The sequence below is a fragment of the Catharus ustulatus genome, chromosome 10 (genome assembly GCF_009819885.2).
Source record: "Catharus ustulatus isolate bCatUst1 chromosome 10, bCatUst1.pri.v2, whole genome shotgun sequence".
In the NCBI taxonomy this organism is placed as follows: Eukaryota; Metazoa; Chordata; class Aves; order Passeriformes; family Turdidae; genus Catharus; species Catharus ustulatus.
Window position 1 is genome coordinate 2,254,603 of NC_046230.1, and position 26,359 is coordinate 2,280,961.

Consider the following 26,359-nt stretch of genomic DNA (forward strand, 5'->3'; position numbering starts at 1 on the left):
ACCTTTGCTCTAGAGGTGTGCGCTGTATCCAGGGTGTATATCACACCTTTTAAAACTGCCAGCAACCCTCAGTATTGTTAAACTTCTGAGTTTATTTTAGCCTTGGAGGAATGGAGCCCTTCAGATCTTACTGAGTAAACCTGGAAAGGAGCAGGCAGTATTAGCAGTTAATTTTACTGCCTTTATGTTCTTGTCAGTGACAGCTGTGGTGCTTATTGGTTTGCCTTTAAATGCAGGCTTTCTTGGAGGAAAAAAATGGGACCTAAATTTATCTCACAAAATTTCATTTATTGAAAAGTTCAGCTTGCTCTGGCTCAGTTGTCCCAATTCCTACTACAGTCCAGAGGGAGAGGAGTGGCTGTAAAGAAGAGCTCAGCTCATGCTGAAGAGGGAAGTGCCTGCCCTTCCTGAGCTGATGACTGAGCTACCAGGTCAGACTTGACTCCCATGTTATGAACCCAACCCATACATCTCCCCAGTCCTTATCTAACAGAGAGGTTGTTCTGAAATCTGTTTGATAAGAGCCTACTGGGACAATATTTGCAGTTCATCATTTGCTGCCAGTCTCTTGTTGTAGCACAGGTATATTTAGAAGGTGCCATGATTAAAATCCCTTGCCAGCTCAGATCCCAGGAAAACACATGGGTAAAATAATCTTAAGATTCACATCTCTTGTATTTGCTTATCCCACTCTGGATGCAAACAGAGCAATCCCCTATTCAAAGGCTTTCAGTCTACAAGAGGTTTCCTTACAGCAGCACAGCTCTTCATTCTCTGCCAGGCAGGCTGGAGAGGTACAGGGAACAGGGTTGGAATTAGATGTGACCAGTCTAGCCTAGGTGCAGCTTGTCTTTGTTCTCACACTCTCTCACACACTGTTCTTGTGCTGCTCACTGCTGCACAAAATGGGCACACTGCCCTCACTGCCACCTCCTGCTCCACCATCCCACCCCTGCAGCCCCAGTGATGGGCACACTGCCCTCACTGCTCCTCCTGCTCCACCATCCCACCCCTGCAGCCCCAGTGATGGGCTCACTGCCCTCACTGCTCCTCCTGCTCCACCATCCCACCCCTGCATCCCCAGTGATGGGCTCACTGCCCTCACTGCTCCTCCTGCTCCACCATCCCACCCCTGCAGCCCCAGTGATGGGCTCACTGCCCGCTCCTGCTCCACCATCCCACCCCTGCAGCCCCAGTGATGGGCACACTGCCCTCACTGCCACCCCCTGCTCCACCATCCCACCCCTGCAGCCCCAGTGATGGGCTCACTGCCAGCTCCTGCTCCACCATCCCACCCCTGCAGCTGCCCAGAGCAGCTTGGAGCCACCCTTGCCCCACACCTGCCCTGGTTCCCAAATTCCCAACATGGAAATTCCAAGCCTAAACAATCAAGGACCTACTGAGCAACTGACAGAATGTGTTGTGGCATTTTATATCCCAGGGTCTGTGTGGTGCCTGGAATTCCTCTCCAGGCAGGTGCAGGCTGCTTGCTCCAGCTCCCTCCTGACTCACACACTGCCAGGCAGGAAGGAATTCTGGAGCAGGCTCAGGTGCTCCAAGGAGGGGATGCTGACTCCTCTTAATGCTGCAGTCTATGCACAGGCTTTGCTTCTACGTCCTGCCACTCCCACAGATCATTTTGTGTTCTTTACCCCCAGCCCCAGAGCTCTTGTCCCTGAAGACTTGTTGAACTTGACTTCAGGTGTGTCTTAAGATTTGCACAGAGCTGTTTCCAAAGGTCATCAGGATGGAAATACTGAGTGCACTGGGATAAGCAAAGCCTAACTGTTTTTGGAGAGAGCTGCTGCTGGGGCTGGAGAGGGCCTCTGTGGCTGTGCTTGTGACACCCAGGCTTGTTGCTTGTTGCTGTCACCTTGGGTGACACCTTGTTGGGCCCTAGTGCTTATCAGGAGGACAAGCAGAATATCCAGCTTCCCACTGTTCCTGGAGTAAGGGCCAGCTCATTCCTCTGGGGAGCTTCCGTGCCAGGGAAACATCCTCCACTCCCTTGTTTTGATAGCTGGATCCAGTCCTGCTTGACTTAGATAAAGGCAACCTGTCTTGGAAAAGTGTAGAAACAGAGGAGAGGCAATATGCAGAAGAAGAAATAGCTGCAAATAATTACATCTCTCCACCATTCAACACAATGAAATGAAAATCCATGTCCTGGCAGAAAAAGTGCCATTTCTTTGGAGTGCCTGGAGGTGCTTCCTCCTGGGCAGAAGCTCCTCTCCTCACTCAGAGCCCTGTTCCAAACAGCATTGTCATGCAACAGCATCTCTCTTTTGCAGGAAAAGGTTTTTGTTTTCTCAAAAAGCTCTCTTTTTCCCTTCCACAAGAAACAAGCTGTCTGCTGTATGTCCCAGTCTAAACCAGTTCAAGGAAGGCCAGTTTTTGCTCTTACCCAAAGGCAGCTTGATTAAGAGATTGTAGAGATTCAGTCAAATCCTGTATCCAAAGCCTGCTTTCACTGCTGCTCATGGTGTGTCTGTTCTCTCTACTAATCCATCCCAGGAGGCTTCAAAGACATTTGCATCTGTGCCTTGAGTAGTTAATTAAGTTGAAGAAGATGGAAATTAGTAAAGGAATTATCAGGTGAACTAGCTAAGGGGGAGGCAGCAATCCACTGTGTTGAAAGATGAGCTCCTGAGCTGGAGGGAGGTCCCAGTCATGGTTCCCAAGACAGGCCTAGACCCCATCCTGGTTAACAGCCCCATTAAAAATTTGCACAAATGATGGGAAATGCAGTCATGAGATTAATTGGTGGCATAGTGCTGGGAAAAGTTGTCACTATTGAAGAGGATAGTGGATAACCATGACAACCAAAATAATAGAAACAGGGTGAAATTCAATATTTCAGAGTTAGGCATACAGCTGGGGATTAATTGGTTGGAAATAGCAAGGGGGAGAATTAGGGATGTACCAGTTGGTGGCAGAAAGTCTGTGAAATGCTAATGTGATGCATTCCTAAAAAAGGCAAGCGCAGTCCTTGCAATATCCACAGTGTTATTGCCAGTGAAGGAAAGGAGATGTTCTTTGTGCTTCTGACCACCCACAGCTAAGAAGAGTTAATACCAAGCAGAAGAGGGGGAAAAAAAGAGCTAGTGGAGTGATCCAGAGGACTGGAGAGCCTGTCAGGTGTAAAGAGAGGAAAGTACCTTTGTTTGTGTAGGAAGGCAGCATGGATGCTGAGAAAGTGTGAGACGTGGTGTGTAAATTCTCAAAGAGTGAACTCCAGGAAAAAAAGAAAACAAACAATTGAAAGTACAGGATCATATTGGCAAAGATCAAGAATGAACTTCCACCAGAAACTGAGAAAAGAAATCCTCCTGTCAGAGGAAGTGCCCTGGACCAACCTTCCAGTAGGATTGAGGTCAAAATCTTGAAGTTCTTTTGTTCTGGGCACTGAGCAGGTTTAGGAGAGTAAAAAATTGATCTTGCATGGCAGAGCTGGCACTTTTTGTCTCGTTGACCCACAACGTCTCTTCAGCTCTGTGTTCCCACACAGTTCTCAGCACACACTCCCAGGACACAGCGTGCAGAGGAAATATCAGTCAAGTGGCTCTTTGGAGCAAATCCTAAAAGTTTTGAAGTTGTATTACCTAAAGGCATCTTAATTCTTGCATCCTAGCACATTCATTCACACTGCTCATCCTTTGGCTTCTAGGGAAAAGCTGATTTTATCTCCACTTGCTTGGGGGTTTTTTTGCAATCTGAGTCTTGGTTTATCCTGATGCCTCCTTGGTCACAGTCATCAAACAGGGGCATTGGGAGGGGTGTACATGAGAGTGACCCAGAAGAGAGCAGAGAGGGACTGTGTTCTTCAAGGTGGCTCAGGACAGAGGAAAGAGCTCCAGAGCAGTTTTACAGGGATGTGAAGCTGTGAGGAGAGAGGTGACTCCCCAGGAAAATGACACCAGGATCCTGCATCCATGGCTATCTGCCCATGGAGCCTCAGTCACTCAGATCTCACTGCGGTTATTTCCTGTGGGAGGACACAGCCAAGGTATTAACCAGAGTGTATCACTGCTCTTGGGACTGATATCAGCCAAGGTATGAACCAGAGTGTATCACTGCTCTTGGGACTGATATCAGCCAAGGTATGAACCAGAGTGTATCACTGCTCTTGGACTGATATCAGCTCTTTAGCACATGGGTAGTACTTAAATTAGTAATAACAATTTTATAAATAAAGTGTCATTGTACTTGCTGAAGTGAATAAAATAGACATGAACACATTAGATTTGGATTTTAATGGCTTAAACCTGTTGCTGAATTATGCCCCCCCTAATAGTAGCTTGACTGCAAGAACAGCATTAGAACCAACTGGAGAAGCAAATTGGTGTTGGGAAGTGCAGCAGGGTATTAAATGGGAGCTCAGCCCAGGAAAAGACTCTTCCTCAGACCAACAGGGCTGGCTCTGAGCAGGACCTCTGCTGTAGCAGAGATCTCCACCCTGTTTCTTTCCCTGCTTTGGCTGGGGTTCAGGACATCACAGAAGCAGCTCTATTTCCTCTCCTGTTCTCAGTCCAGTCCTGACACACAGCAGTTTGTTCACACTGGATTTGCCCAGCCTTCCTCCAGAGCTTCGAGGCTCTGGCCCGGTGTGAATTCCACCACAGGCTCATGTGCTCACCCAAAACTGAGAAATTATAACACAAGATCTGATATTTCCTCCTCCTCATGTTGTTTCCCCACCTCCATTTGTCCTGGCAGTTCATGGCAATGCCCTCAGACCACAAACAGAGCTCACCAGGCAAAGCTGTCTGACCAGCTTTAATCTAATGGGTATTCATTTCATCTATTGCTGCAAAACTTTTGCAGCATTTTCTCAAGAGCACCATTGGTGTTCCTCCAGTCTCAGCTCTTCCCTGTTGTGTGTAAGAGATTTTGTGCTGCAGTTTTCTGCTTAAAATTTTAATAATATTCAGATTGAAAATAATTCGGTCACCTTTCTCCATTTCTCATATTTCCTCTAGCATGCCTCTCAAATTTGATGGGGCTTGAAGGAAGGCAGCTCTGCTGCTTGCCCTAGAGAGCATTTGGGTGTTCTTCCTTCAGTGATCTCGTTCTTTCCTGCATCCATTCACATTCCATCACTGTATTAGTTGAAGAAACCCCAGTGTGTTCCAGATGCTGAGTGATCAAATGGTAGCAGAGAGCTTGGATGAAGTATTCGGTGCTGAGGGGGGCTGAGGAAGGAGAAACTCAAAACTTTCTATCTTCAGAGAAACTGCCGATCCCTGCCGTGCTGTTCACAGCTTCCCAATTTGAATCCAGAGTTGTGAAAATGTGGAAACCGTGAAAATATGAGCTGCGAACACTGGGAAGCTGTGAAGCAGGGAAATGGGTGGGGATTTGCAATCTCTCTTGAATGCAAAGGTTATAGTTTCTGGTTGAAAACTTAATTCTCTGAGAAGTTAAGTTTTTGTCACTACAACAGCAAGAGAAAGCCCAGCCAAGATGGCAGAATTGTTTTGGTTGTAAAAACCTTTCATTTCTTTACTCATAACTTTCTGGAATTTTTACATTTGAGGCAGAATTCTTCAGAGCTGGCCTCTGCCAAAAGGCAAATTTCCTTTGAGCAAAACCAGTTGCCTTGTTTCTGAGCCTGCAAGTGAGAAGCAATAATAATAGTAATAAAACAGACTTCCATTTCATTTTATTTTTCTTTTGAATACTTTGCAGTAAAAGGGTGTGAAAGGTGATGTTTCATGTAGGAGTGGCCTTGGTTGAGGAGCCTTGCCTTGCATTGACACAGGGAAAATTGAGTTTGATTTTTCTGAGGTACTAGTGTTGAAAGCCGCCTTTGGGCTTGGCAGTGTTGTGTTTCTCAGCTGGCAGTGCTGAGGAAGGACTCACCTGTCAGTGGCCCTGAACAAAACTTTTTGAAAGAGGGGAAGGCCAGTCATGGATTTAGCAGGTGACTCAGGTAGGTGTCTCTGGCTACTACTGTCAAATTCCTGGGGCTCACAGAAGCCAAGAACAGCCATCAGTTTTTCAGCACGGTCCACACAATCCATAGCTGCTTTCTTGTGACTCAGAGTGGAAGCAGATGCATCCTTTCAGAGGGAAGGTGACCTCTGCAGAGCCACCTCACCATGTTGCTGTCCCCAGGACGGGAGGGCAGTGGTGCCTCCTGGAGCCAGAAGGGCTTTAGAGCTGCAGCACTGGCCCCTTGTCCTCCATCCCTGCCATTCACAAGGTGACAAAGCCCTGTGCTGCAGTGTTTGAGTTAATTGGAGCCCTTGTCCTCCATCCCTACCATTCACAAGGTGACAAAGCCCTGTGCTGCAGTGTTTGAGTGCAGTGGAGCCCTTCTCCTGGTCCCTGCCATTCTCGAGGTGACAAAGCCCTGTGCTGCAGTGCCTGAGTGCAGTTGATGGCTGGAGCCTGCTGCTGGCACAGAACGTGGTCGCAGCTCAGGGCCTCAGGCTGTGTCCAGCGTGTGACCTGGGTGAAGCTGCCCCATGTGCTCATGCCCTGCCTGAGCTAAAAACTCCAGTGGTGCTTTGGGAGCCAGGGCAGACCCAGCAGTGGTGCCCAAGTGGGAGCTGATACATCCAAAGGGACCTGCTGGCCCTGTTTCTGGTGACTTCTGATAGAACAGTGGGACAGCTGCATTATTGGAGACTTGCAGCACCCTATTACCTGAGAGTCCCCCACCTACCATGGCTACAGATAATGAGCTGCTCCCCTCAAATAAATAATTTCTTCTACCTGAAATCAAGGTAGAATGGCAGGAACTTGAACTGTGCTTCAGCATGCTGTCTTATCCCGAGGCCCTGCATATCCTTAATCTATGATATGTGTCTAAATTCATTAAAAGGTTGGACATTAGGCAGGCAGGAAATGTTCAGGAGAAGATGCGGTGTTACTGGGAGATCTTAGCTGGCACTGTACTGAGGAACAGGGAAGTTGGCATCCCTCTCGACAAACCTCACTTTGTGGCACCTTCTGATACTGCAAAATGGGCATTTAAATTCCCTGCCAGGTCAGCCATTCATCACAAACAGGTGTAGACTTAATTGCTAATTAATTTTCCCTGGCTAGTGTAGATTTTTTCTCCCTCAGTGTGTGAAATTTAGAAGAACTTTGTGAGAACCAGCCACAAATGAATTGTCTGTAATCAGTGTTCCCTCACTTAGGCAACAGTTCATCAGCCCTTAATTAGCTCTGACTTTTTTGAGAGCAGGCTCCAATTTTTTGACAGGGAGATATACATCTTGTTTCTCTTGTAGCAAAACAAAGAAAGTAGTTTTGCCTTGAATTGACAAATTGGGCTGTGTTTGTTGGTGTTTTCTTCCTCCTGATGGTGAGTGCAAAGCTGCATGTCATACCTTGATTGCCGAGCAAATTGTTCAGTTCGTGTCTCTTGTCACACAGAAAAGAGCAGTGATTATACAAGAGGAGAGTTTGAGCTCAGTTTAATTAACTTGTGAATGGGCAACCAGCGGTGTTTGGAATGATACATTAAGGTAGGGAAGAGCTTTTAGAGTCCTCATCAGCACTAGAAAAACTGTATTTTCTTTCTGTTACAGGTGGATGCAGCGTTTTTTATTAATCTGATGGGATCAGGTTTTGTCTCTTTTCCCTATTGAGAACACCCCATTGCAAGGTCATAGGTGACTTTGATGCCCTGACACCTGGTGTCTGTGGGGAGAAATCCAGTTTTGGTGGGGCAGGTGCATGATCAGTCATTTGAGAGATGGAGGGATCCCAGTAGAAATGGTTGGAGATAAAAACTTCCAACCCAGTCATGTTGAATAAGGATGAATTTCTTCCCAATGAACATTTGAAAACCAGTTTTTATTCAACATTCAAGATAACAAACTTTTACTTTCTGCATAAGTAATTAAACCAGACTTCTGCTAAGACCTAGTTTGCTCACAGTCTTTTAAACACAAAAATCTCTTAGATCAAATTTTAGTCTATTAAGCAGCACATAATAGTGGCTGGAGAAGGCTGGGCTATTAATGCCTGGTGTTGTTTTGTTAAAACAGCACAGGAATTTTCAGTATTAGCAGCCTGTGGTGCAGATGCAGAGGGTTCTTTTCACCTGATCAATTCACTTAAGTTTTAGCTTCATTCAAATCTGAGAAGCCAATGAGGGATTATTAATATAGGAAAGCTTGTATGGCCCTTCTCAGTCAGATCTGAACTTTACTACTTCTACAATTTTAGAGGAATTTGTAGTCAGCGCCATTCCCTCAAAAAATACTTTGTTTAATAAAGCTTTGTACATGCAGTATGCATTTTTCAGGAGCTTCTCTTTCTTTTCTTATATGTCTAGCACTGCAAAGTTAATTTATGTACCTAAATACATGGTGTTTGATTTTAATTGACTAACAGTTTCTTTCCAACTAGACCTTATCGTGCACCACCAAAAAAAATATAGTAATTTAGATTTAAAGAATAGTTTAATCAGGTTTGCATCAAAAAGTCCCTAAAAGTACAAATGTGATTGAAATTAAAATTATTATTTAAATTATTTTTCCTCTCACTGACTCCAGTGATTATTAAAGTTGCTTATGTAAATCTATTAATTGGATCAGGCCAATGCTGCTATGAGTTCCCTACTGTGCAGTCTCAGCCTGAAGGTAGCTGGCAGTTGAGATGATGGAAATATGTAAAGATGTTGGTGAAAGAGGAGTCAAGTCTGTCATTGTTATCGTGCTGTGTGTAGCAAGAGAGTCACGTTTCTGTCACATCTGAGACCACCGAACCACAGGTGTGAAACCACTCCATTATTTGTGCTGAAACAAAAGCAGGATGCACACCCAAGTAAGCAAATGGGATGAGAACCCCAGATAATATTGGCCTCAGTTAAAAAACCCTTGGCTACAGCTCTGCCTTGGAATCCCCAGGAAGATGTGCCTGTTCCTGACTCTGCACCTGGACTCTGGCTGTGCCCAGAGCCAGCCTGGCTGCCACGACCAGGGATGTCCTGGAAGGGTTGGCACCCTGCTGGCTGCCCTGCTTCATCTCACCAGGGCTTTGGAAATAATATGTGGCAGCTCAGGGTTTGTGTAAGCAATGCCAGTTTTATGAAGAAAACTTAGGAGTGACTGTGGCACCTTGTGGATTCAGAAAAGAGACCCAGCTTTGCTTCCAGGTGAGGCTGCCAGAAGAGCTGGAGAGGTCCAGGGCTCTCCGTCATAGAGCAGGAAGAGGGTTTCCTGCTTCTGTCTTCATGGCTAGGGCTCAGATCTGAGAGTGTGGTGATGTTGTTTGGAGGAAAATCTCTTTTAGGCCCTTCTGTTTTCTCTGGGTATTCAGCTGTGCTGCCAAATGACACAGCCTGTTGGATTCCAGCCTGTCCAGCTGATACCTCACCTCTCCTTTTTCTCATCTTTCAGGTTATTTCCAGGATTTGTTGAACAAGTCAGAGAAGGCCCTGTACGATGCCTTTCCAAGCATGTACGGAGAATTGTACACTCAAAATGTGAAGGTGTTCAAGGACTTGTACAGCGAGCTGCGCCGCTATTACCGCAGCTCCAACATCAACCTGGAGGAGGCCCTCAATGAGTTCTGGACACGGCTGCTGGAGAGGCTCTTCAAGCTGCTGAACCCCCAGTACCACATCACAGACGAGTACCTGGACTGCATGGTCAAACACGCTGAGCAGCACAGACCCTTCGGGGAGGTGCCCAGGGACCTGAAGGTGAAGGCAACGCGAGCCTTCATCGCGGCGCGCTCCTACGCACAGGGCTTCCTGGTGGGCAGTGACGTGGTCAAAAAGGTGTCTCAGGTATGCTGGCTTCTCCCTTCTCCTCCATGTGGAGCTGCTGCTGTTGGGAGTGGGGGTTATTTCCCCTTGTTTTCATTGCTTTTAAAAAATGAACTACTCACAGGTTACCCTTCAGTGGGAGGGAGCAGCAAACTTCTACAGGCACTGACAGCAGCACCGAGGCAGTGAGATGTACCTCACCACAAATCAGCTTTTGCCTCATTTTAACCCATGCAGCAGAGTCAGGCAGATGTCACCGAGCCAGGCTGTAAAGCCATTCTGCTGCTTGCCCAGATTCCTCGTGCTTCCCTGACGTGCCTCTAAATCACACTGCTGTGTTTGCCTCCTTGATGGACATGTGCTGCAGGGTGCAGAGCTGGATGGCCACCAGTGTGCTGGGAATACAGGCTGAGGGATGTGTTTCAGAGGCTGGCCGTGGGATCTGTGTCTGTTTATGTAGCCTGTCTATTTGTACAGCTTCTGTGTACAGAGAGGGGGAGTTTGTAAAGTGCATTGGGATCTTCAGGGATGAAAGGTGCTATATAAATGTAAATTAACATGTCTGAATCCAGGGTTCCAGGAGGAAGGAAATTGTCTGTATTCTTTGCTGCAGAAGCAGCCTTTGGGAGCCAGAAGAAAGTGATTGTCCTGAAACAAGATAGTCAGGATTTTCACACAGGCAGCAAGGAGAAAATCCATAACAAAAAAATGGCTTGCATGCCCCATGTGGAGATGGGAATCAGCAGGTGTGAGAATCAGGGTGTGATTAAACTGTGAATGTAAAAACCCAGAACCACAATTCATTTCCTCAGAAGGTAATGTGTGGTGATGCGGAGCAGAGGACGGTCCCACTTAATGCAGCAAATCCAGACTTTGATCTCAGGAAAAAACATTAATGTGGTAACAGTGACAAATGCTTTAATTTATCAATGTGGGACTGTAAAACTGTTCAGCTACCCAAAAGCCTTTGTACATCTCATTAACATCACATTCTCCTGACACTTCAGATAGATAAAAGAAGAGAATTATGTAATTTCAGGGGGACAAAAGCAAAATACTTTTAATGAATCCACTGAATGGCAGAGATTTCCAGCTCAATGGATGTAATCCTGCCTGTAGCTGAGATTGGTGGGTAAAACAGGCTGCCAGGGCAACTGCAGGCCAAAGGGAAGGACCTGAGATACCAACATGCAGCAGATTTTTCCCCCAACTTCATGTAGGCTTCTGATCCACTTCATTTTGATTCTGGTCCCCCCTTTCTGAAGGTTCCTTTTCTTGTGCATCACTTATTGGGCAGGACGTGAGGAACATGACAAGTCACAGATCCTCCTTTTCCCTCAGCTTCCCCCAGTCCATTCCTTCAGGATGGGAGGTTTTCTAGGAGGGTCCCAACCATTCCTCTCTCACAGGAGCCCTCCGAGGCGCTGCAGTTAACCCAGTGTGTTGCTGTTGCATGAACTGAGTCAGAAAACCTCAGCACAGCCTTCTTAAGAGCTGAATTGTTATGAGGACCAAAACTGGCTCATTTTCCCTGTCTTTACTGGCTTTTTAGTTGTGAATTTATACTTGTGTCAAATGGATGTGAAGTGCTTGACTCAACCCACAACTGGTGCCTTGGTTCTAGTCATTTTTCATGTTACTCTATACTTATGACATTAGAAGAAGGTCAGAAACTGGAATTCAACTTTCCTGTCAGCTGGTAGCAGCAGTCTTTAAAACTACCTTTCTGAGTTGGAATTTCTTCTGGAACACTGGCAAGCGTTTTGCTCAGGAAGACTGAGAAAGCCTGTTGAAATGAACACTTGGAAATAAGTTAGCTATCTTTGGACTTCAGGAAAAGATAGATTCTATTTATTTGCAAATCCCAGGAAAACTACAGATTTCTACTAAAATCCTCCTGGTTTCAGCTTCTCGGACACTTCCAGTTCAGTCTACCCCTGTATGCTGTTGCAGTTTCAGGTCCTTGTGCAGCGGCAGCATTACTGGGCACTCCAGAGAAGGGCTGATGCTGTTTGCCAGAGTTTCTGGCTGTCTTTAAGTGGGGGAGAGCTTCCCTGAGTGAGCTACAGGCGTGGATTTAATAAGATTTCTTTAATCCCCACTGCCTCTCCACTGTGCCCAAAGGGTGTTTGGCTGGCAGGGATAGGAACAGCCACGTGTGGGAGCAGCCCCTCTGTGTCCTGCTGGCCATAAATAGTTTGAGGGCAGACGGAGAGAAAATGGCAGAACCATTTTTCATCTTTACTGCCGTCCAAGCTTTCAAGGCAAAGTCACCCTGACAGACTGCAGGCTCTGACACCAAGTCCTAAAACTTGGGATTGGTGATTGCTGCCACCAACCTGGCCTGGCACAGACATGTGGGCTGGGACCTTGGTGGGGCTGGGGTGGCTCTCTGGCAGGTGAGGATGGATGTGCAGGCTGGCACCCTGCCCTGGCACAGTGAGGGGGCTCTGTGTTCATGAACATCTCTGTGTTCATGTGCAGGTTCTGTGTTTCTGTAGCTGTGCTTTCAGCACAAATTGCAGATTTTCATCTAAGTTGCACAATGCCAAGTGTGTTTTGCATCGCCTGCATGAAGTAGCAGCCATCAAAATGGCAGCAGCCACAAAATCTCTGGTGCAGGGCACTTGAAGAAGGAGCTCCCCCAGGGATGACACCTTGTGCTGCGTGCCAGGCTGAGAGAGAACAAATATCCCAGTTCTGTTTAGAATCCTGTTAATTGATGGTGAGATTGGCAGCTGCCCAAAAGCAGCATTTGCTCCAGCTCTGAGCATCATGCGAACAGGAGAGGGCCTTGTGCTGGTGGAGTCGCTACCTGCCAGCTGCTGCCCAGAGATCTTCCCTGACTGCTGCCCAAAGATCTTCCCTGACTGCTGCCCAGAGATCCTCCCTCCCTGCTGCCCAGAGCTGTCAGTGTGACCAGACCCTCCCTCCCTGCTGTGAGCACTTGCTGGGTACACTCCTGGGAAGATGTGGTGGAGGTGAACTGGGATACTGCAGGACTGGGGGAAGCAAAGCTAAGACAGAAGAAATGGCAAGGGATGAGAGGTAACCCTTTATCACAAGCAGAAGACCCAGAGGGAGATGCAGTGTGAGGGCAGTAGTGGCTGTGACCCTGGCTGGGTTTGTCACGTGCTGCTCATGCCCTTGGGTCAGTTGTGCTGCACAGTGCCTTGGGGACAGGGCAGAGCTGGTCCTGTCTGCAGCAGGACACCTGTGCAGGGCAGGGAGGCTGCACAGGTCCCTGCTGGATTCCTGCAGCCACGGATGGTGAGGAGAGCTGCCCTGTGCATGCCAAAGAGTGCCCAGAGTCCTCCAAGTGCCCTTGCAGCCCTGGCAGCCTGTGGCTGTCAGGCAGAGCACAGAGAGCAGAGACGTAATGTTCCATTTCCAAAGGCAGCCAGAGGAAGTAATTTGAAATGAATAATAACTCAGAAAATGAGTTATTATGACAATCTTTCCTTTGCTGGGTCTTCACTGGTTCTTGTTTCTAAATTTTAAGTTTTCCCAAGGTGGTAGAGATTGATGTGAAGCAATACCAGCTACGTAAGCAAGAAACACTTACTCAAGTAATCGATTTTAATAGTTGTTTGCATTTCCTTTTTTGAGGAGATGTTCTTAAGCTGATTCTCATTTGAGTTTGAAACAAAATATAATGATTTTCTTTATAAGTTTTTTCACTAAATCCTGTATTTCATTTTACCAATGCAAGCTGAAGTCAGCTATCATTACATTTTTATTTAGCCAATACTGTGTTTCACATTATTTCAGCCTTATTTTTTAAAACTTTTCTGTTAGTATAAGGTACCTGGCAGCTTTCCTATTTACCATATGAGTAATTTTTAAACACATGGTGGATCAGTCTGGGAACTGAATTCAAATTAAAAAGTCCTAAAAATAAAATTTTTAGAAATGTTTTTAATGGTTAAGTGGATGTGCTGAAAACATATGGAAAATAATGTTTGTCTAAACATGCTTTACATTTCCAACAAGTCAATAACATAACAAAGACAGTATGGTCCTCATGTCCTTTAAGATTGCAGCCATTTTTCATACCCACTTTTTTTCCACAGCTTGAAAGGGCATATTTTACTTCTGTCTTTCAGCTTCCAGTTGCTTTTCTGGTAAAGTAGGTATAAAATTTATCTTACTGAATTAAATGAGTATAAAATCTTCTTCTCCCCCTTATGGAACCACTGTTTATCTAAAGAGCAGTGAACTCTGGTCCTATGTGCTTGGTGGGACATCTCCATCCCTTCAGTGGTTGATCTTTTTTGAGAGCATCAGCAGCAAGTACACACAACCATAAATGACATGTTATTTCTTTTAAAGGATTTCACTTCTGTAAAGGTATTAAACATTTATCTAAATTGGCCTCCTCTTGATCCTGAAAAGACAGTGTTAGTGTTTGTAAATAGATGTTACCAGAGTGTTGTTCCACAGCAGGGGTGAGTGGCAAGACCCTCAATATCCCACATTTATTTCCTTGTCACTGGATGTCATCCTGGCTCTGCCTTTGGACCTGTGCAGGTTTTGCATGGCAGAGGTGTGGGTTTTTGTCCTGCAGAGTTTCCACGTGGCACAGGAAGCAGCAGGTCCCAAAGGTGCTGCTGTCAGTTGGGAAGGTGCAGGGGTGCAGCTCACCACAGCCAGGGACAAACAGCAGCTGCTAGAGCAGGCTGGGCTGTCTCTGGGCTTTCCTTTCTGTCATTGCAAACCACTGGTGAGGCTTTCCAAAAATGAGCTGGTCAGTGCCTGTGCTGGAGGTTTGTGGTGCTGCAGACTCAGCAGCAGTTCACAGGGTGCAAAATGCCCCAGGGATCCTTTGCAGGACTGGCTGTGCTCAGGAGGAGGGCAAGCAGGACTGAAGGGCAAGCAGGAGGGAGCCCTGCAGTGCTTCAGACACCCCTTCCTGTGAGCACCATCCGAGGCTCCAGGCTGAAATAAGTTCTTGACCTTCAGGGACTGGTCCTGCAGCAGCTCCTGTGCTGGCTGCCTTTTGCCCTTGTAGCCTCTGGCACAGCTGCCCAGACCTGCCCACGACTGGGTGACATTGTAGGGTGCTGGGACCTGCCCTTCCCTCCCAAGGGGTGTCATCTCTGCTGAAGTGCCTCATGTCTTCTTGCCCAGCTGTCCCTGGCAGTTTGTATGTGAGATTGCAAGGGTTAAACCATTTTAGATCTAAGTTCCAGTCAGCCCAATTCCCCCTGCAAACCCAGGAGCTTAATATCCCTTTCCCTGAGCTGTTTGTGCTCCTTGGATCATCACCCTGCCATCAGCTGCCTTCTTGCTTTAAACACCTTGGTACAGCAGCTCCTGCAGCCCCACACACACCACTGCTCTTTTGCACTGCTGCTTGTAAAGCTGGGGAGGAAATTTTGTAATAAAATTGGAATTTGTTTGGATAGATTCAAATCAAGCTGGATGAGAAGCATGCAGTCTTGAACACATCCTTATGTATTTCACATATTACTTTCCAGTATTTCTATCCCTTATTGTGTTTCAATCACAACCCTTCAGGGATAAAAACCCATAGGTGTTCTGAATAGAACAAAAATAATGCAGGAAAGTAGATATATGTCTCCCATATTTACCTGGTGGTTAAAAGTCAACTGAATCTAGTTTTCAAAGGATTGAAAATTGTACTAGCTGGAAATACCTGTGTTAAATGAACAGAGCAGGGAGCGTGTGCAATAGGCAGGTGTTGACTTGCAGTATTTTCCTCTGGAGGGAGAGAACATGACAGCAGTCTGTCTGTCTACGTGAATAGCTCTCATTTTAATATCTGAAGGCAGTTAGGTACTAGACAGGAATCTAAAGACAGATCCTCCCAATTAGCTGTGGGTGCTGCCTCTGGAGCCATTGTCACTGCCCTCTCCAAGTGCCCTCACCACTCCTTGGAGGGAGACAGGAAAAATGCTCCTGTCTGTTTTACTGCCCCAGTTTGCCTTGATTCCCCCAGCCTTCATATTTTTATTTTTTCCCTGAGTCTGCAGAATGGCCATTTGGCTGCTGGGCTGGCAGGGCTGCACCCAGGCAGTCTGTCTGGCCTCAGGCCCAGCAGCAGCTCTGGTGTGCTGGAGCATGAAGGGCACGGATTTGGCATCAGCTCCATCCTCCATGTCCCTCCCTCAGCGCAGGGCTGAACACAGTAAGGGGACAGCAAGAGGGGCTCTGAACTGTGCTGGCATTTTCTGTGTCCTTCCTGTGCCACCAGACCCCGCACACTGTGCCTGTGCCCCACTCACCTCTCAGCCCTGACAGCTTTGGGAACTTGATGGATCTTGGATGATGGGGCTCCAAGGACTTGTGGCTGTGCATTTATGGAAGGAAGATGCAAAATAATGACTGAAGTGATTATACAATTCATTAGACTTTGAAAGAATCATATTTCTGTCAGCCCTGCAGCTGTTTCTTTTAGAGTTTCACTCTGAAAAATTGGAAAGCTTGGTTCATTTAACACACGTCAAGGTGCTAATTACATCAGGGCTGGCATAAACATGCACAAGGCAGCTGCTGACCATGTGGTGGAGGGAGCAGGGTGTGCTCCCCACAGCAGCTCCCCTGCACCAGCCAAGGGCTGGGCACACCTGCAGCTCCCACTCCTGTCACCAGAGAAACTGGGCACTGACTGCCCAGTGAATGGAACAGATTTCCAGTTACACACATGGAGGTGCAAAGAACATCACAGCGCTTCTGGGTTTTGAGCATTAATATCTGAGGTCTCTCCACTGTAAAAGTGAAATGTTGCCCAACATGAGATGGCCACATTGCAGATAGCTCTGATCACAGAGCTGGCCAGCTCCCCTGTGAAATACAAACCTCTCCTCTGAGTGCTGGTTTGTTCTAAAAGAGAGCAAGGCTGGCTTTCCAAGCCCATTCCTGCCCATGGGATGCTCAGGAGCACTCCTCACCACCAGCCCAGCAGGATCAGCTCCTCTGCTTGACTGTTTTTGTATCTGCTGTTCTTCACCCTGACAACTTTATCCCAATTGTACAATTGCAGCTGTGGGATTTGGGCTAATTGGAGTGCTTTGAATACCTGTCTGCATTTCCCAGCACACACAGCCTGATCTGTGGCTTGAAGAGCTGACCCGCTTTCATTTAGACACTGCCCCAGAAAGGTTTTTTCACAGCTGGCAGAACTTCCCTCACCTGCATTTGAAATTCCCATGAGAAGGTGAGAGAGGGTGCCAGGAATGGCTCAGCCTGTGTGGCTGGTTCAGCCCAGCCCTGGGGAGCCTCCAGCTGTAGGTGCCTCTGCTCCAGCTGCCCAAACCCAGCTGCCTCTGAGACCTGCCTGCTGTCTGCTGCCTCCAGAGCATCCCCTGCTTTGGAAACCTAAATTGCCTGATGTCACTGGGTTTAGCTGGTGCTTCTGGAGGTTAGAATGGCCATTCAGAGAGGTCTTCTACCTGGGAAAAAATACCTGAGAGCCAGTGCAGGCACATTTTGACAGATACCTGACACATCTGGAGGTATTTTGTTTCACCACAACCAACCCCATATCAGAGCAAAATCACGGGTCCCAGTGCCCACCTTGGGTCTGCACTGCTCCTTGGAGGTGAGAGCCAGGAAGGGAATGGGAGACCAGCCACAGGGCAGGGACAGGGTCAGTGTGGGAAGCACCAACACCACACCACAGAGAGCTCCCTGCAGGCCACCCTCACACTGCCTTGGGTAAGGTTTTTAGGGGGAATAGAGCCCACAGAACATCACTTTCACCAGCAGTGTTAAGGACCAGCTCAGCCTTTTCCCTCCATCAGCTGACCTGCCCTTGTCCCTCTGACAGTCTGGGGGACTGGTGGTGTGACAGCACTTCCAGCAGCCTGGAGTTTCCACCCAGTCTATCCCTCTCATCCCCAAGTCTCCCCCATCTACCTAACCCTGCTTCCCCTGGGAAGCAAGGCACAGATGGCTCACAGCAGCCTGGAGGGAATGTGCAAGGGGAGAAGGGGGGTAGGAAAAATACCAGCAAGAGCTCAACTTATTTTATTGGTGTTAAATGCCTTTCAGATGTACTTAAAGGCCCCTGAAGGCCGAGGAGTCCAGTCACATTGCAACTAGGCTGCAGGTTCTCATTTGCTTTTAAGCCAGGCTTCAAAAGGAGAAAGGATTTGGGGTCGGATGATTCTTTTCTTCTTCTTCTTCTTTTTTTTTTTCTTTCCTTTGTTTGAAGCTAGCACTTCAAAAGCAGCATCTGCAGCTTGGCTGCAAGCTTTGGGGGCCAGAGGAGCTGGCCATGTGCTGCTGGGCACAGAGGAGCCCTGCCACTGGCCATGGGGTCAGTCCCATGCCTGGAAAGCATCTGGAGCCAGGCTCTGTGCCCAAGAGCAGTGGCACAGCCCAAACACACTGTGCTGCTCTGGGAGGAGCTTGGTGCTGCCACTGTTGGAAAGATTGTCCAGATACCTGTGGCTTCCTAAAGATGCACTTTTCTCCAACTCTCAGGAAGCTGGGATGGGAAGGAAGGATCATTGCTTGACCCTGTAACTCCAGGATGTGACAGAGCTGGTCCCAGCACTAATGCCTCTTCAGCTGCACTTCCCTGAGGCCTTCCTCTCTGCATCCCACACTTGGTCTTTCCAGACCAAAATTTCAGGAAATTGTATAATGAAATGTTTTTTGGAGTGAGGATGATACAGCAGCTTTTAGCTGTGTGCAAGTCCAATCATCACTTCCATGGTCCTTTTGTACCCCAGTATAGCTCAGGGTATTTTTGGAGGCTTTGAGTATTTTTGAAGCACTAGGCATTAGGGTAATGAGAGAAAATGCATCTCCTCTTTGCCCCTCTCTGTTCTTCTGTGAGACCTGTCAGACAAGGTCCCAGTTCAGAGAAGTAAAAACCCTCCCACTGTTGCAGGTTCAGCAAGGTCTGGAGTCAGGGGGAATTGCACCCCTCTTTTGCACCAAATCTTACACTGTAAAAACAGCTCTGCAGATCAGTGGGTACTGTTTGGAAAAGCAGCATGTAACCTGGGTAGGAGCTTCAGAACAGACCATGGTGGGGCTGAGGGAGAAATGTTCCATGGCTCTAGAAGACGTGCTCTTGTTACCTCTGAGCATCTGTAGGTGTGCAAAGATGGGTAACTTGGGCTGAACGTGCACATCACAAGTTTGATTTGCTCTTCATAGGCACAGAGGAAGGATGAGATGTTTTTTTCCTCTGTTCTGGAGAAATCCAGCCCATTTTGGCCAGAGTGCTGCTGTGTGTCCTACAGGCTCTAAAGCCCTGGCCATCCCCAGAGCTGTCAGCACTCAGGTGTCTCTGGGCTCTCCAGTGCCTGTGCAGGGATGTCTCTTGTGTCTCTTGCATTTGAGCTGAGCGCTTTCCCCATCTAAGTAGTTTGTCCTCCCTATGTTTGTGCTTCAGGAAGTCTACGATTGTTCTAAAGCTATGTTTAGGTGCTCTCCTGAAGTGCAAAGGGGGAGAGTTGGTGACTTTTTGTTATCCTCAAGCCTCCCGTGTTTCTGTGTTTCTGTTATTCTCTACATGGCAGGGGCTTCTTTTTTTTTTTTTTTTTCTTTTGTTTTTCTTTTGTTTTTTTTGTTAGAAGCCTTTCACGCTGAATGTTTTCTAAATTGGCTGGGGTGTGGCAAGGAACCCAGTTAGTGCCTAATCCCCCAGCCCATCCTCTCAGCAAATGGCTTGTGAAAGTCATTAATTTCACTGTAATTGATTTAAACGTTGCTCAGGAGGAGGAAAAATTAAGGAAACCAATGCCACTCTGAATATGTTCTCAGTTTTCTGTCAAATTATCTCCACACGTGCCTGTCCTGAGCTGGCCGCTGAGCAAACACCGTGCCAGGGAGTCACATAGCAATTCCCAGCTCCCAGAACCTGTGACCAGCTCCAGCACCAGGCCAGGAGAGCCTACAGAAGTCTTTTCCTCCAGCAATTCACATCTGGTTGGGTGGCTCCACCAACAAGACTTGGGCACGTGAGGCTTTGGAAAGGTGCTGTGGAAAAGCACAGAGCTGGACCTGCTGACAGACCCCTTGAAATGGCAGTGCTTATGGTGGAACAGGGCTTTTTATGAGCAGGGGAATGCACCTGTTCCCCTTGCATTACCTCATTGCTACTACTGTATCCCCAGCTGTGAAGTAGTTTTAATTAAAATTATTTATTGCTCAGTAAGATTTGTCCCCTATTTTGGGTGTATCTTAGAAGATAACATTTTTTCCTTATCACTTCATCACTGGGCTTACACTTCAAAGGAGTCTACCCGTGGATGTCACTGTGATCAGAATAGAGTATGTGGATTTTAGCTGAGCAGTGACGTACAATCAATGTATTTTTAAGCTGAGCTTAGCTTTATTTTGCATTTTTATTTATACCTCTGACAACTGAATGAGTGCCCTGGCTCTAAGCCATATCTCTCAATAATAATGATCTTTCTTTCAGATTCTTGGGAATTGGCTTCTCCACTGTATTGTGAGTGTTCTCTTGACATCTTAATGCAGTTTCTAGGTCACTGAGCTAAGAAAAGACTATAGGTGCCTCCTTAAAGGAGAACCAGCCACAGGCTGGGCCAGGTTGATGGTACTTAGAGAAATCAATTATTGTCATGTACCACCTTCATGCTGTGCCAGATCAGTAGAAGATGAAGCAGTTTTGTCAGGTTTCACTCCATCTGCAGGACTTTTCATGCTCCTGCCCTCGGGCCACCTGTGGTGAATGGATGTTGCTCACAGATCCATCAGTTGTTGCAGGTCTGTGCTGGGAAGCTGGAGGGACTCCCTGCAGGTCTCAGCTGGCACCCACTGGGGGTAACTCAATGTTTCAGGTTCCTTTGAAGGCTGAAGGGTGAAAGCAGAAGCACTGGGAGGTGGAGATGTCTCAGTGTGCAGGTGGAGGAGAAATTGCTTCACTCCCAGTGACAGAGTTCATCTGGAAGGGGCTGCCAGGGAGGGAGGGTGTGTGTCCCCACAGCTCCAAGCTGAGGAGCTCCTCTCCCTGTGCCACTGCTGGCTGTGCCCAAGGGATGGGGAGGCAGGACAGCTGCAATTCTCCCCTGCTTGTGCTGTTGGATCCGTACCCTGGGAGGGAAGCTCAGCCCCTCTGAACTGGGGCTGGGATTCCCCTGTGTGGATACAGCATGATGGAAAAAAACCTGCAAGCTAACTTCAGCAAACTAATCCATGAGCATTCAGAGATGTTTGAAGGGCTCTGTTCCTTAATATTCTGCAAGTCCCCCAAAGGGATGGTGCAGGATCAGGGCTGGGTTCTGGTAGCCCCAAACCCTCACTCTTTTCTGCCCTGTGTGCAGCAGAAGTCCATGGGCTGTGTGGAACAGTGAGAAACTGAGCTCTGGCCAGGCAAAACACAGAGAAAATATTTGCTGTGATTCCTCTTTCTGCTCTGTTATCCTTGTTTTTCTCAGTTCACCTTTGCAGCCTATGTGTGCCAAAGGACTTCTCTCCAACAGGAGAGGCTGAAGTCTTTCTCTGGGGAAAGGGAGTGGAGCCTGGTGTCATGCACCTGCAAAAATTAATATTTATCCTTTCTACCAAGAGATTAGGCTGAACACTTGGCACCTGCCAGATTCAACAAAGCAATGGCTGGTGATGGATGGTCACCTGCTTGTATTCAGAGAGAGGCTGTGGGGCAGAGAGCAGGGGCCAGGCTCCCCACTCATGGGGCAGTGGGACACTGCCCTGTCCTCAGGAGACAAAGCCACCTTGCTAGAGTGACAGACTGCCAGTGCACCCTCTGGCATCCAGAAACATCCCTTACTAAGGTGCAGAAGTACTCTTTTTTCCCCCAATGCTCTCAGGAGTTGAAACTGAGCCTCAGGTGCTGCCATTGTTGCCTGCACCCTCTGCCCCAAGGCAGGTGGCAGCATCCCAAAGGAACTGCATGGGTTGGTGACCGGTGGCAGTGTGGCTGGTGGCAGTGTGGCTGGTGGCAGCAGTGTGGCTAGTGACAGTAGCATGGGGAGGAGGACAGAAGTCAGCTCTCTGCAGTAGGGGGCCTTGGGGATACTTTTCTGAGCCAAAATCTGTCTCTTGCCTCTTTCAGTGACTCCTAGGGACTCTGGCTGGGTATCAGTAGCTTTTTGTCCTTGCATCTGGTGGCAGTCCTCTCTGCCTGGGGAGGTTGGCCCACACCACCTCAGGAGTGCTTCCTGCAGGCACCTGTGTTCCTGTGTTCCTGTTTTCCAGAGCATTTCAGCTCCCTCTGCTCCAAAAGTCTGCACAGTACAACCAGGGATGTGTGTGGGTAAAGGCAAACAAGCCTCTGGTTCCCATGTTTCAGGACTTGGCTGTGCTGCAGGTCCCAGTGTGTGCAGTACGAGGTGACAGTGCTCCATGGCACAGCTGGATAGGCCAGGATAGCAGTGATGGGCTGTGCCAGGAAAGCACAGGGGACAACTTGTCTTCAGAAGCTGATGGCCTGTGCAGGCCAAAGGTTGGGTTGTGAGTGTCACCATGTAATCCAGGCTGGTGATTGCTCTGCCTGGGGCAGGGGAGGTCACAGCTCCTTACCCATCTGCATCCCTGCATCTTGTGTGAGTGCTCTGGTTTCAGGAGGTCTGGAGCTACAGCCTGTGTACATGCACGTGTTCTTACTGCTGCTCAGACATGGGTATTTAAACTCTGAGGTTTGAACAAACTGCTCCTTTGTTTGCCTGTCCCTCTGCTCGTTGCACTGCTGAGGCAGTGGTGGTTCCAGGGTTTCTCCCGAGATGAAGTGCGCAGCATCCATGCGGTGCAGCAGGACAGAGCCTCCATCTCCTGGTGGCACAGCCACATGGCAGCCAGGCTCTGTCTGCAGGAGCTGCCCAGGACAGGGACCCACAGCTGGCCCAGGGAGCTGAGGGAACCTTTGGGGTGTGGGGGGTTCCTGCCAGGCCAGGGAAGCAGGCTCTGTTTGGATTCTCTCTCTGAAACTCAACAATTTCTCTTCATCCCGAAGAAAGTTCTCACAAGGTTATTTTAGTGCATTCCTGCCCAATGAAATCTCAGCACCATCCAGCATCTGTTTTCCAAGGTTTACTCCCACACAGCTTCCAGTAAACCTTGGCAGTTTCAGGAGGGGGGATTAGGGATTTTCACTGATACAGCCTCTGATACTGGGCTCAGCATGTTCACACTCTCCCAAAGGTACCTCAGAACTGAAACTTTCTGGAGTCCCCCAGCAGGCCACATTCAAAGTATTTTTCACAAGTAGTAAGGAGAGTTCTCAGCGTTGCAGCTGCAGCTGGAGGCCCAGGGATTCTTCCTTTCAAGATTTGCCCCTTCTGTCACTTTTCTCCCCTCTGGGCTCCTAGTGAGTGTCAAGTATCTGGAACTAAGGGAGACTTCACACAGACATTAATTTTCTCTTTTGTAGATGATTTTAAAAGATTTACAAGGGGATTGCAAATGGATCTGAGCAAAGACAGAAAATGACCACAAAAGAGAAAAGACAACAAGACAGGGGAATGTGGAGCTGTGCCAGCCTCTCTGCAGGATCTGCCAGGCTGTTCTTCACCCCTCAGTGCACTTCAGCCCTTGCCCGTGGCAGCTGGGGGGACACTGGCCCATGGCTAATGTGCTGCTGAGGCTGTGGCCCTGCTCTCAGGGCTCTGCACCTGCGCTGGCTCTGTGCTTGCAGGACCAGGGTGGTTTAATTAAAGGTGGCAAAGCCACCTCCAGAGTCCTGCAAAGAAGCAGCTGCATGTGCAGGGCCTGTGAGCTGCTGGCACAGCATGGCTTGGCCCAAGTCACCAGCTGCCTGTGGTTCCTGAAGTGGTCAGAGAGAAATTACTTCCCTGTGTCAAGTGCTCTCAATTGCCCATAATTTTGGCATTGTGCAAGTCTTCCTCAAGACTGTTGTCCTTTCCAAAGATGCCAGCTGGGCAGGTTCTGTGTCCAGGGCCCCACTGTGTGTCCCCTCCAGGAAACTGGAGATGCAGTTTGTGGGACACCTGTGTCTGCAGGACAGTGGCAGCAGACCCTTGCAGAAGGGCCATGGTGGTGGCACTGATGACAGAGCTCCAGGGGCACACTGCACCATGTCAGGGTCTGGTAGACAGTCCAAGGTGTCCTCGTGGCCACCAGACCTGGCTGGAAGGGGGATGGTGCTCACAGACAGGTTTTTCCCAGGAGCCTGGGCTCAAACACAGCCTGAGGAGCTGGCAGCAGCCCCAGAGCTCCTGTCCCTGCCATGGGGAGCAGGAGGGGGGGGAAGGAGGGGCAGTGAGGGGGAAGTGGCTTTTCCTGGTGCATGTTCCAGGGGGCTGTGCTGGCTCTCGGATCACAGCAAGCTCCCTCACCCCAGGGAGGGGAGGAGCTCACCCCATCCCCTGAGCAGTCTGTGCCTCACTCTGCCTGTCCCCAGGTGTCCCTCAGCCACGAGTGCACCCGTGCCATCATGAAGCTGATGTACTGCCCGCACTGCCGGGGCATGTCCAGCGTGAAGCCCTGCAACAACTACTGCCTGAACGTGGTCAAGGGCTGCCTGGCCAACCAGGCCGACCTCAGCACGGAGTGGAAGTACCTGATGGGTAAGGTGGCCTTTCTCTCACCCTTGAGCTCTCTGAGGCTGTGTTTGGCAATAAAGAGGGTGGTGGGAGGCTCAGGGGGGATGTTTGCAGTGGTGAAGCTCTCAGCCCTCCTTGTGCCCACACAGCATCCCTCAGCAAGCTCCTCTCTCCTTCTCACCCTGTATGTGCACATGGAGTGATGTGGGACCTGAGGGCTCATGGGCTCATGGAGGGCAGGCACCAGAGGAGATGGCCTTGGGCCTTTTCTCCCTTGCCTTGGCACCCTGTGCCTGGCCAGCAAAGCTGCCAGTGTGCTGGCATTAAGAACACAAACCCAGCTGGAGTCAAGGGGCGGCACCTGCCTCTCGGGGGATGCTGCAGGGTGGAGAGGGAAGCAGAGCACAGCGAGGCTGGGGTGCTGCCTGGAGAGGTGCCCGTGCCAGCTGTGCCACAGCTAACTGGGAGTGCTCCCTGTGGCAGCACCTGGCAGCCTGCTGCAAAGGAGGGGCAGGAATTATCCCTTCCCAGAGGTTCAGTGGCCCTTTGGCCTTTCTGACCAGAGCCAGCCAGCTGTTCCTGCCTCTCTCTCCTGGCAGGATGAGGGCCTCTCTCCTCAAACATCACTGTACAGCTTTCCTTGATTGGCAGGGCAGCAATTCCATGTGCACTTTGCATTTATTCTGACTTCCTCTTCCCAAGAGACACTGTCAAGGGGTGATGGCTAGGAGGAAATTGGAGCTTCTTTCAAATTACAGTTGTACATTTCAGTGTCAGAGGTCACAAACTGATCAAGGACAGGAGCAAATTGTGGAGTCAAAGGCAGCAATTCACTGGTGCTGTCCTTCCTTCACCCTTCTCCAGGCCCTTCTGTGTAGCCAGAGACGATTTTGTTACACTAAATACAGAGTTACTCTTTCAGTCTGACAATCAGGGCACAGCAAATAAGGCAGATTTTTATAGTAAATGGTTCAAATATAATTTATCACTATTTAGGGGTGCAACCTTTGATTTAAATGTCTATATCTCAAGCTAGTGCCTCTGCAAGGCACTGTTTGTCTGAAATACAGTCTCAAAGATGACACCACAACCCCTGAGTGGCAGCAAAATTAAACTGCAAGCTCTTCAGTGTTACAGGAGATTTTATTTCCTGGATTACAAAAAAAAAAGTTACCAAAATTTACCCCCTTGTATTGAGAGCATATAGGCTGTCCTTCCTTCAGAGCCAACTGGAGTGTTGAGAATTGTCTCTGGGGGTAGGCAGAGATTATTAATCCTTTGTAAGCCAAGCACAGTCCCAAAGCAGCCATTCAAGCAGGAACTTTCAGGCCAGGTGGGAGTGCCTGGACATCAGAGCTTTCTAAGAGGAGCTGAGAGCTGAGGCAGCCCTCAGTCACTCCCTGTCCTATTTACCAGTTAGTTGTGGGCAGGCTGGTCTGCTTCTGTACCTGTACAGCCTGATATTTCCCTGGCTTTTGTCCTTCCAGAGGTGAAGGTGAGAAGAATTACAGCTTTTCTCACTCCTTCACTGCCACAGAAACTATTTCCCACATCCACTACCTCTGGCACCTTCTTGACCCCAGTTCTCTCACTTTCCCCTGGCTGGAGTGCTTTGCTGGAGACTTGCACTGAGTTAGGAAGGTGAGGACCAAGTATTGCTGTGTGTTTCTTAATAATTCTGCACCAGTTTTCTGGTTTTCCCTTCTGCATCAGCCAGGGAAATGCTGGTTACTTCAGGTCAACACCCTCCCCAAAGTTTGTTTACCATTTGCAGGAGGTTCCTTTGCCACAGAGCGGCTTTACCTATGTAAAGTGAGGAAAACAAGTGTGCACCTGGGCAGTGTGAACATGGAGAGGTATCTCCCAACAGGGAGACCTGCCAAGGGCTCAGCAGCTTCTCCCAGCCAGCATGAGCTGATGTTGCCTTGGTGTGCCCAGAGTGATGCTGAGAGCTGTCTGTGCCTTGTTGCAGATTCCCTGATCGGGGTGGCCGATCGCATCGACGGCCCCTACAACGTGGACACTGTGATAGGCACCATCCACATGAGGATCGCTGAAGCCATCTCTAACTTGCAAGAAAACAAAGATTCCATCACGAGCAAGGTAGGAGCGTGTGCCTGGGCCTGGCTGAGGACTCAACATGTGCAACTGCCAGGACCAA

General features: G+C 48.6%; 1 protein-coding gene across 1 annotated transcript in view; it reads left to right on the forward strand.

Moving 5' to 3' along the window:
• Positions 1–26,359, forward strand: part of GPC1 (glypican 1) — a 193,081-nt gene that overhangs the window by 158,411 nt on the left and 8,311 nt on the right. The window contains exons 3-5 of the mRNA XM_033068819.2: positions 9,360–9,751; positions 24,057–24,222; positions 26,171–26,301. Of these exons, the coding sequence (XP_032924710.1) occupies positions 9,360–9,751; positions 24,057–24,222; positions 26,171–26,301 (689 nt within the window). The remainder of the gene's footprint in view (positions 1–9,359; positions 9,752–24,056; positions 24,223–26,170; positions 26,302–26,359) is intronic.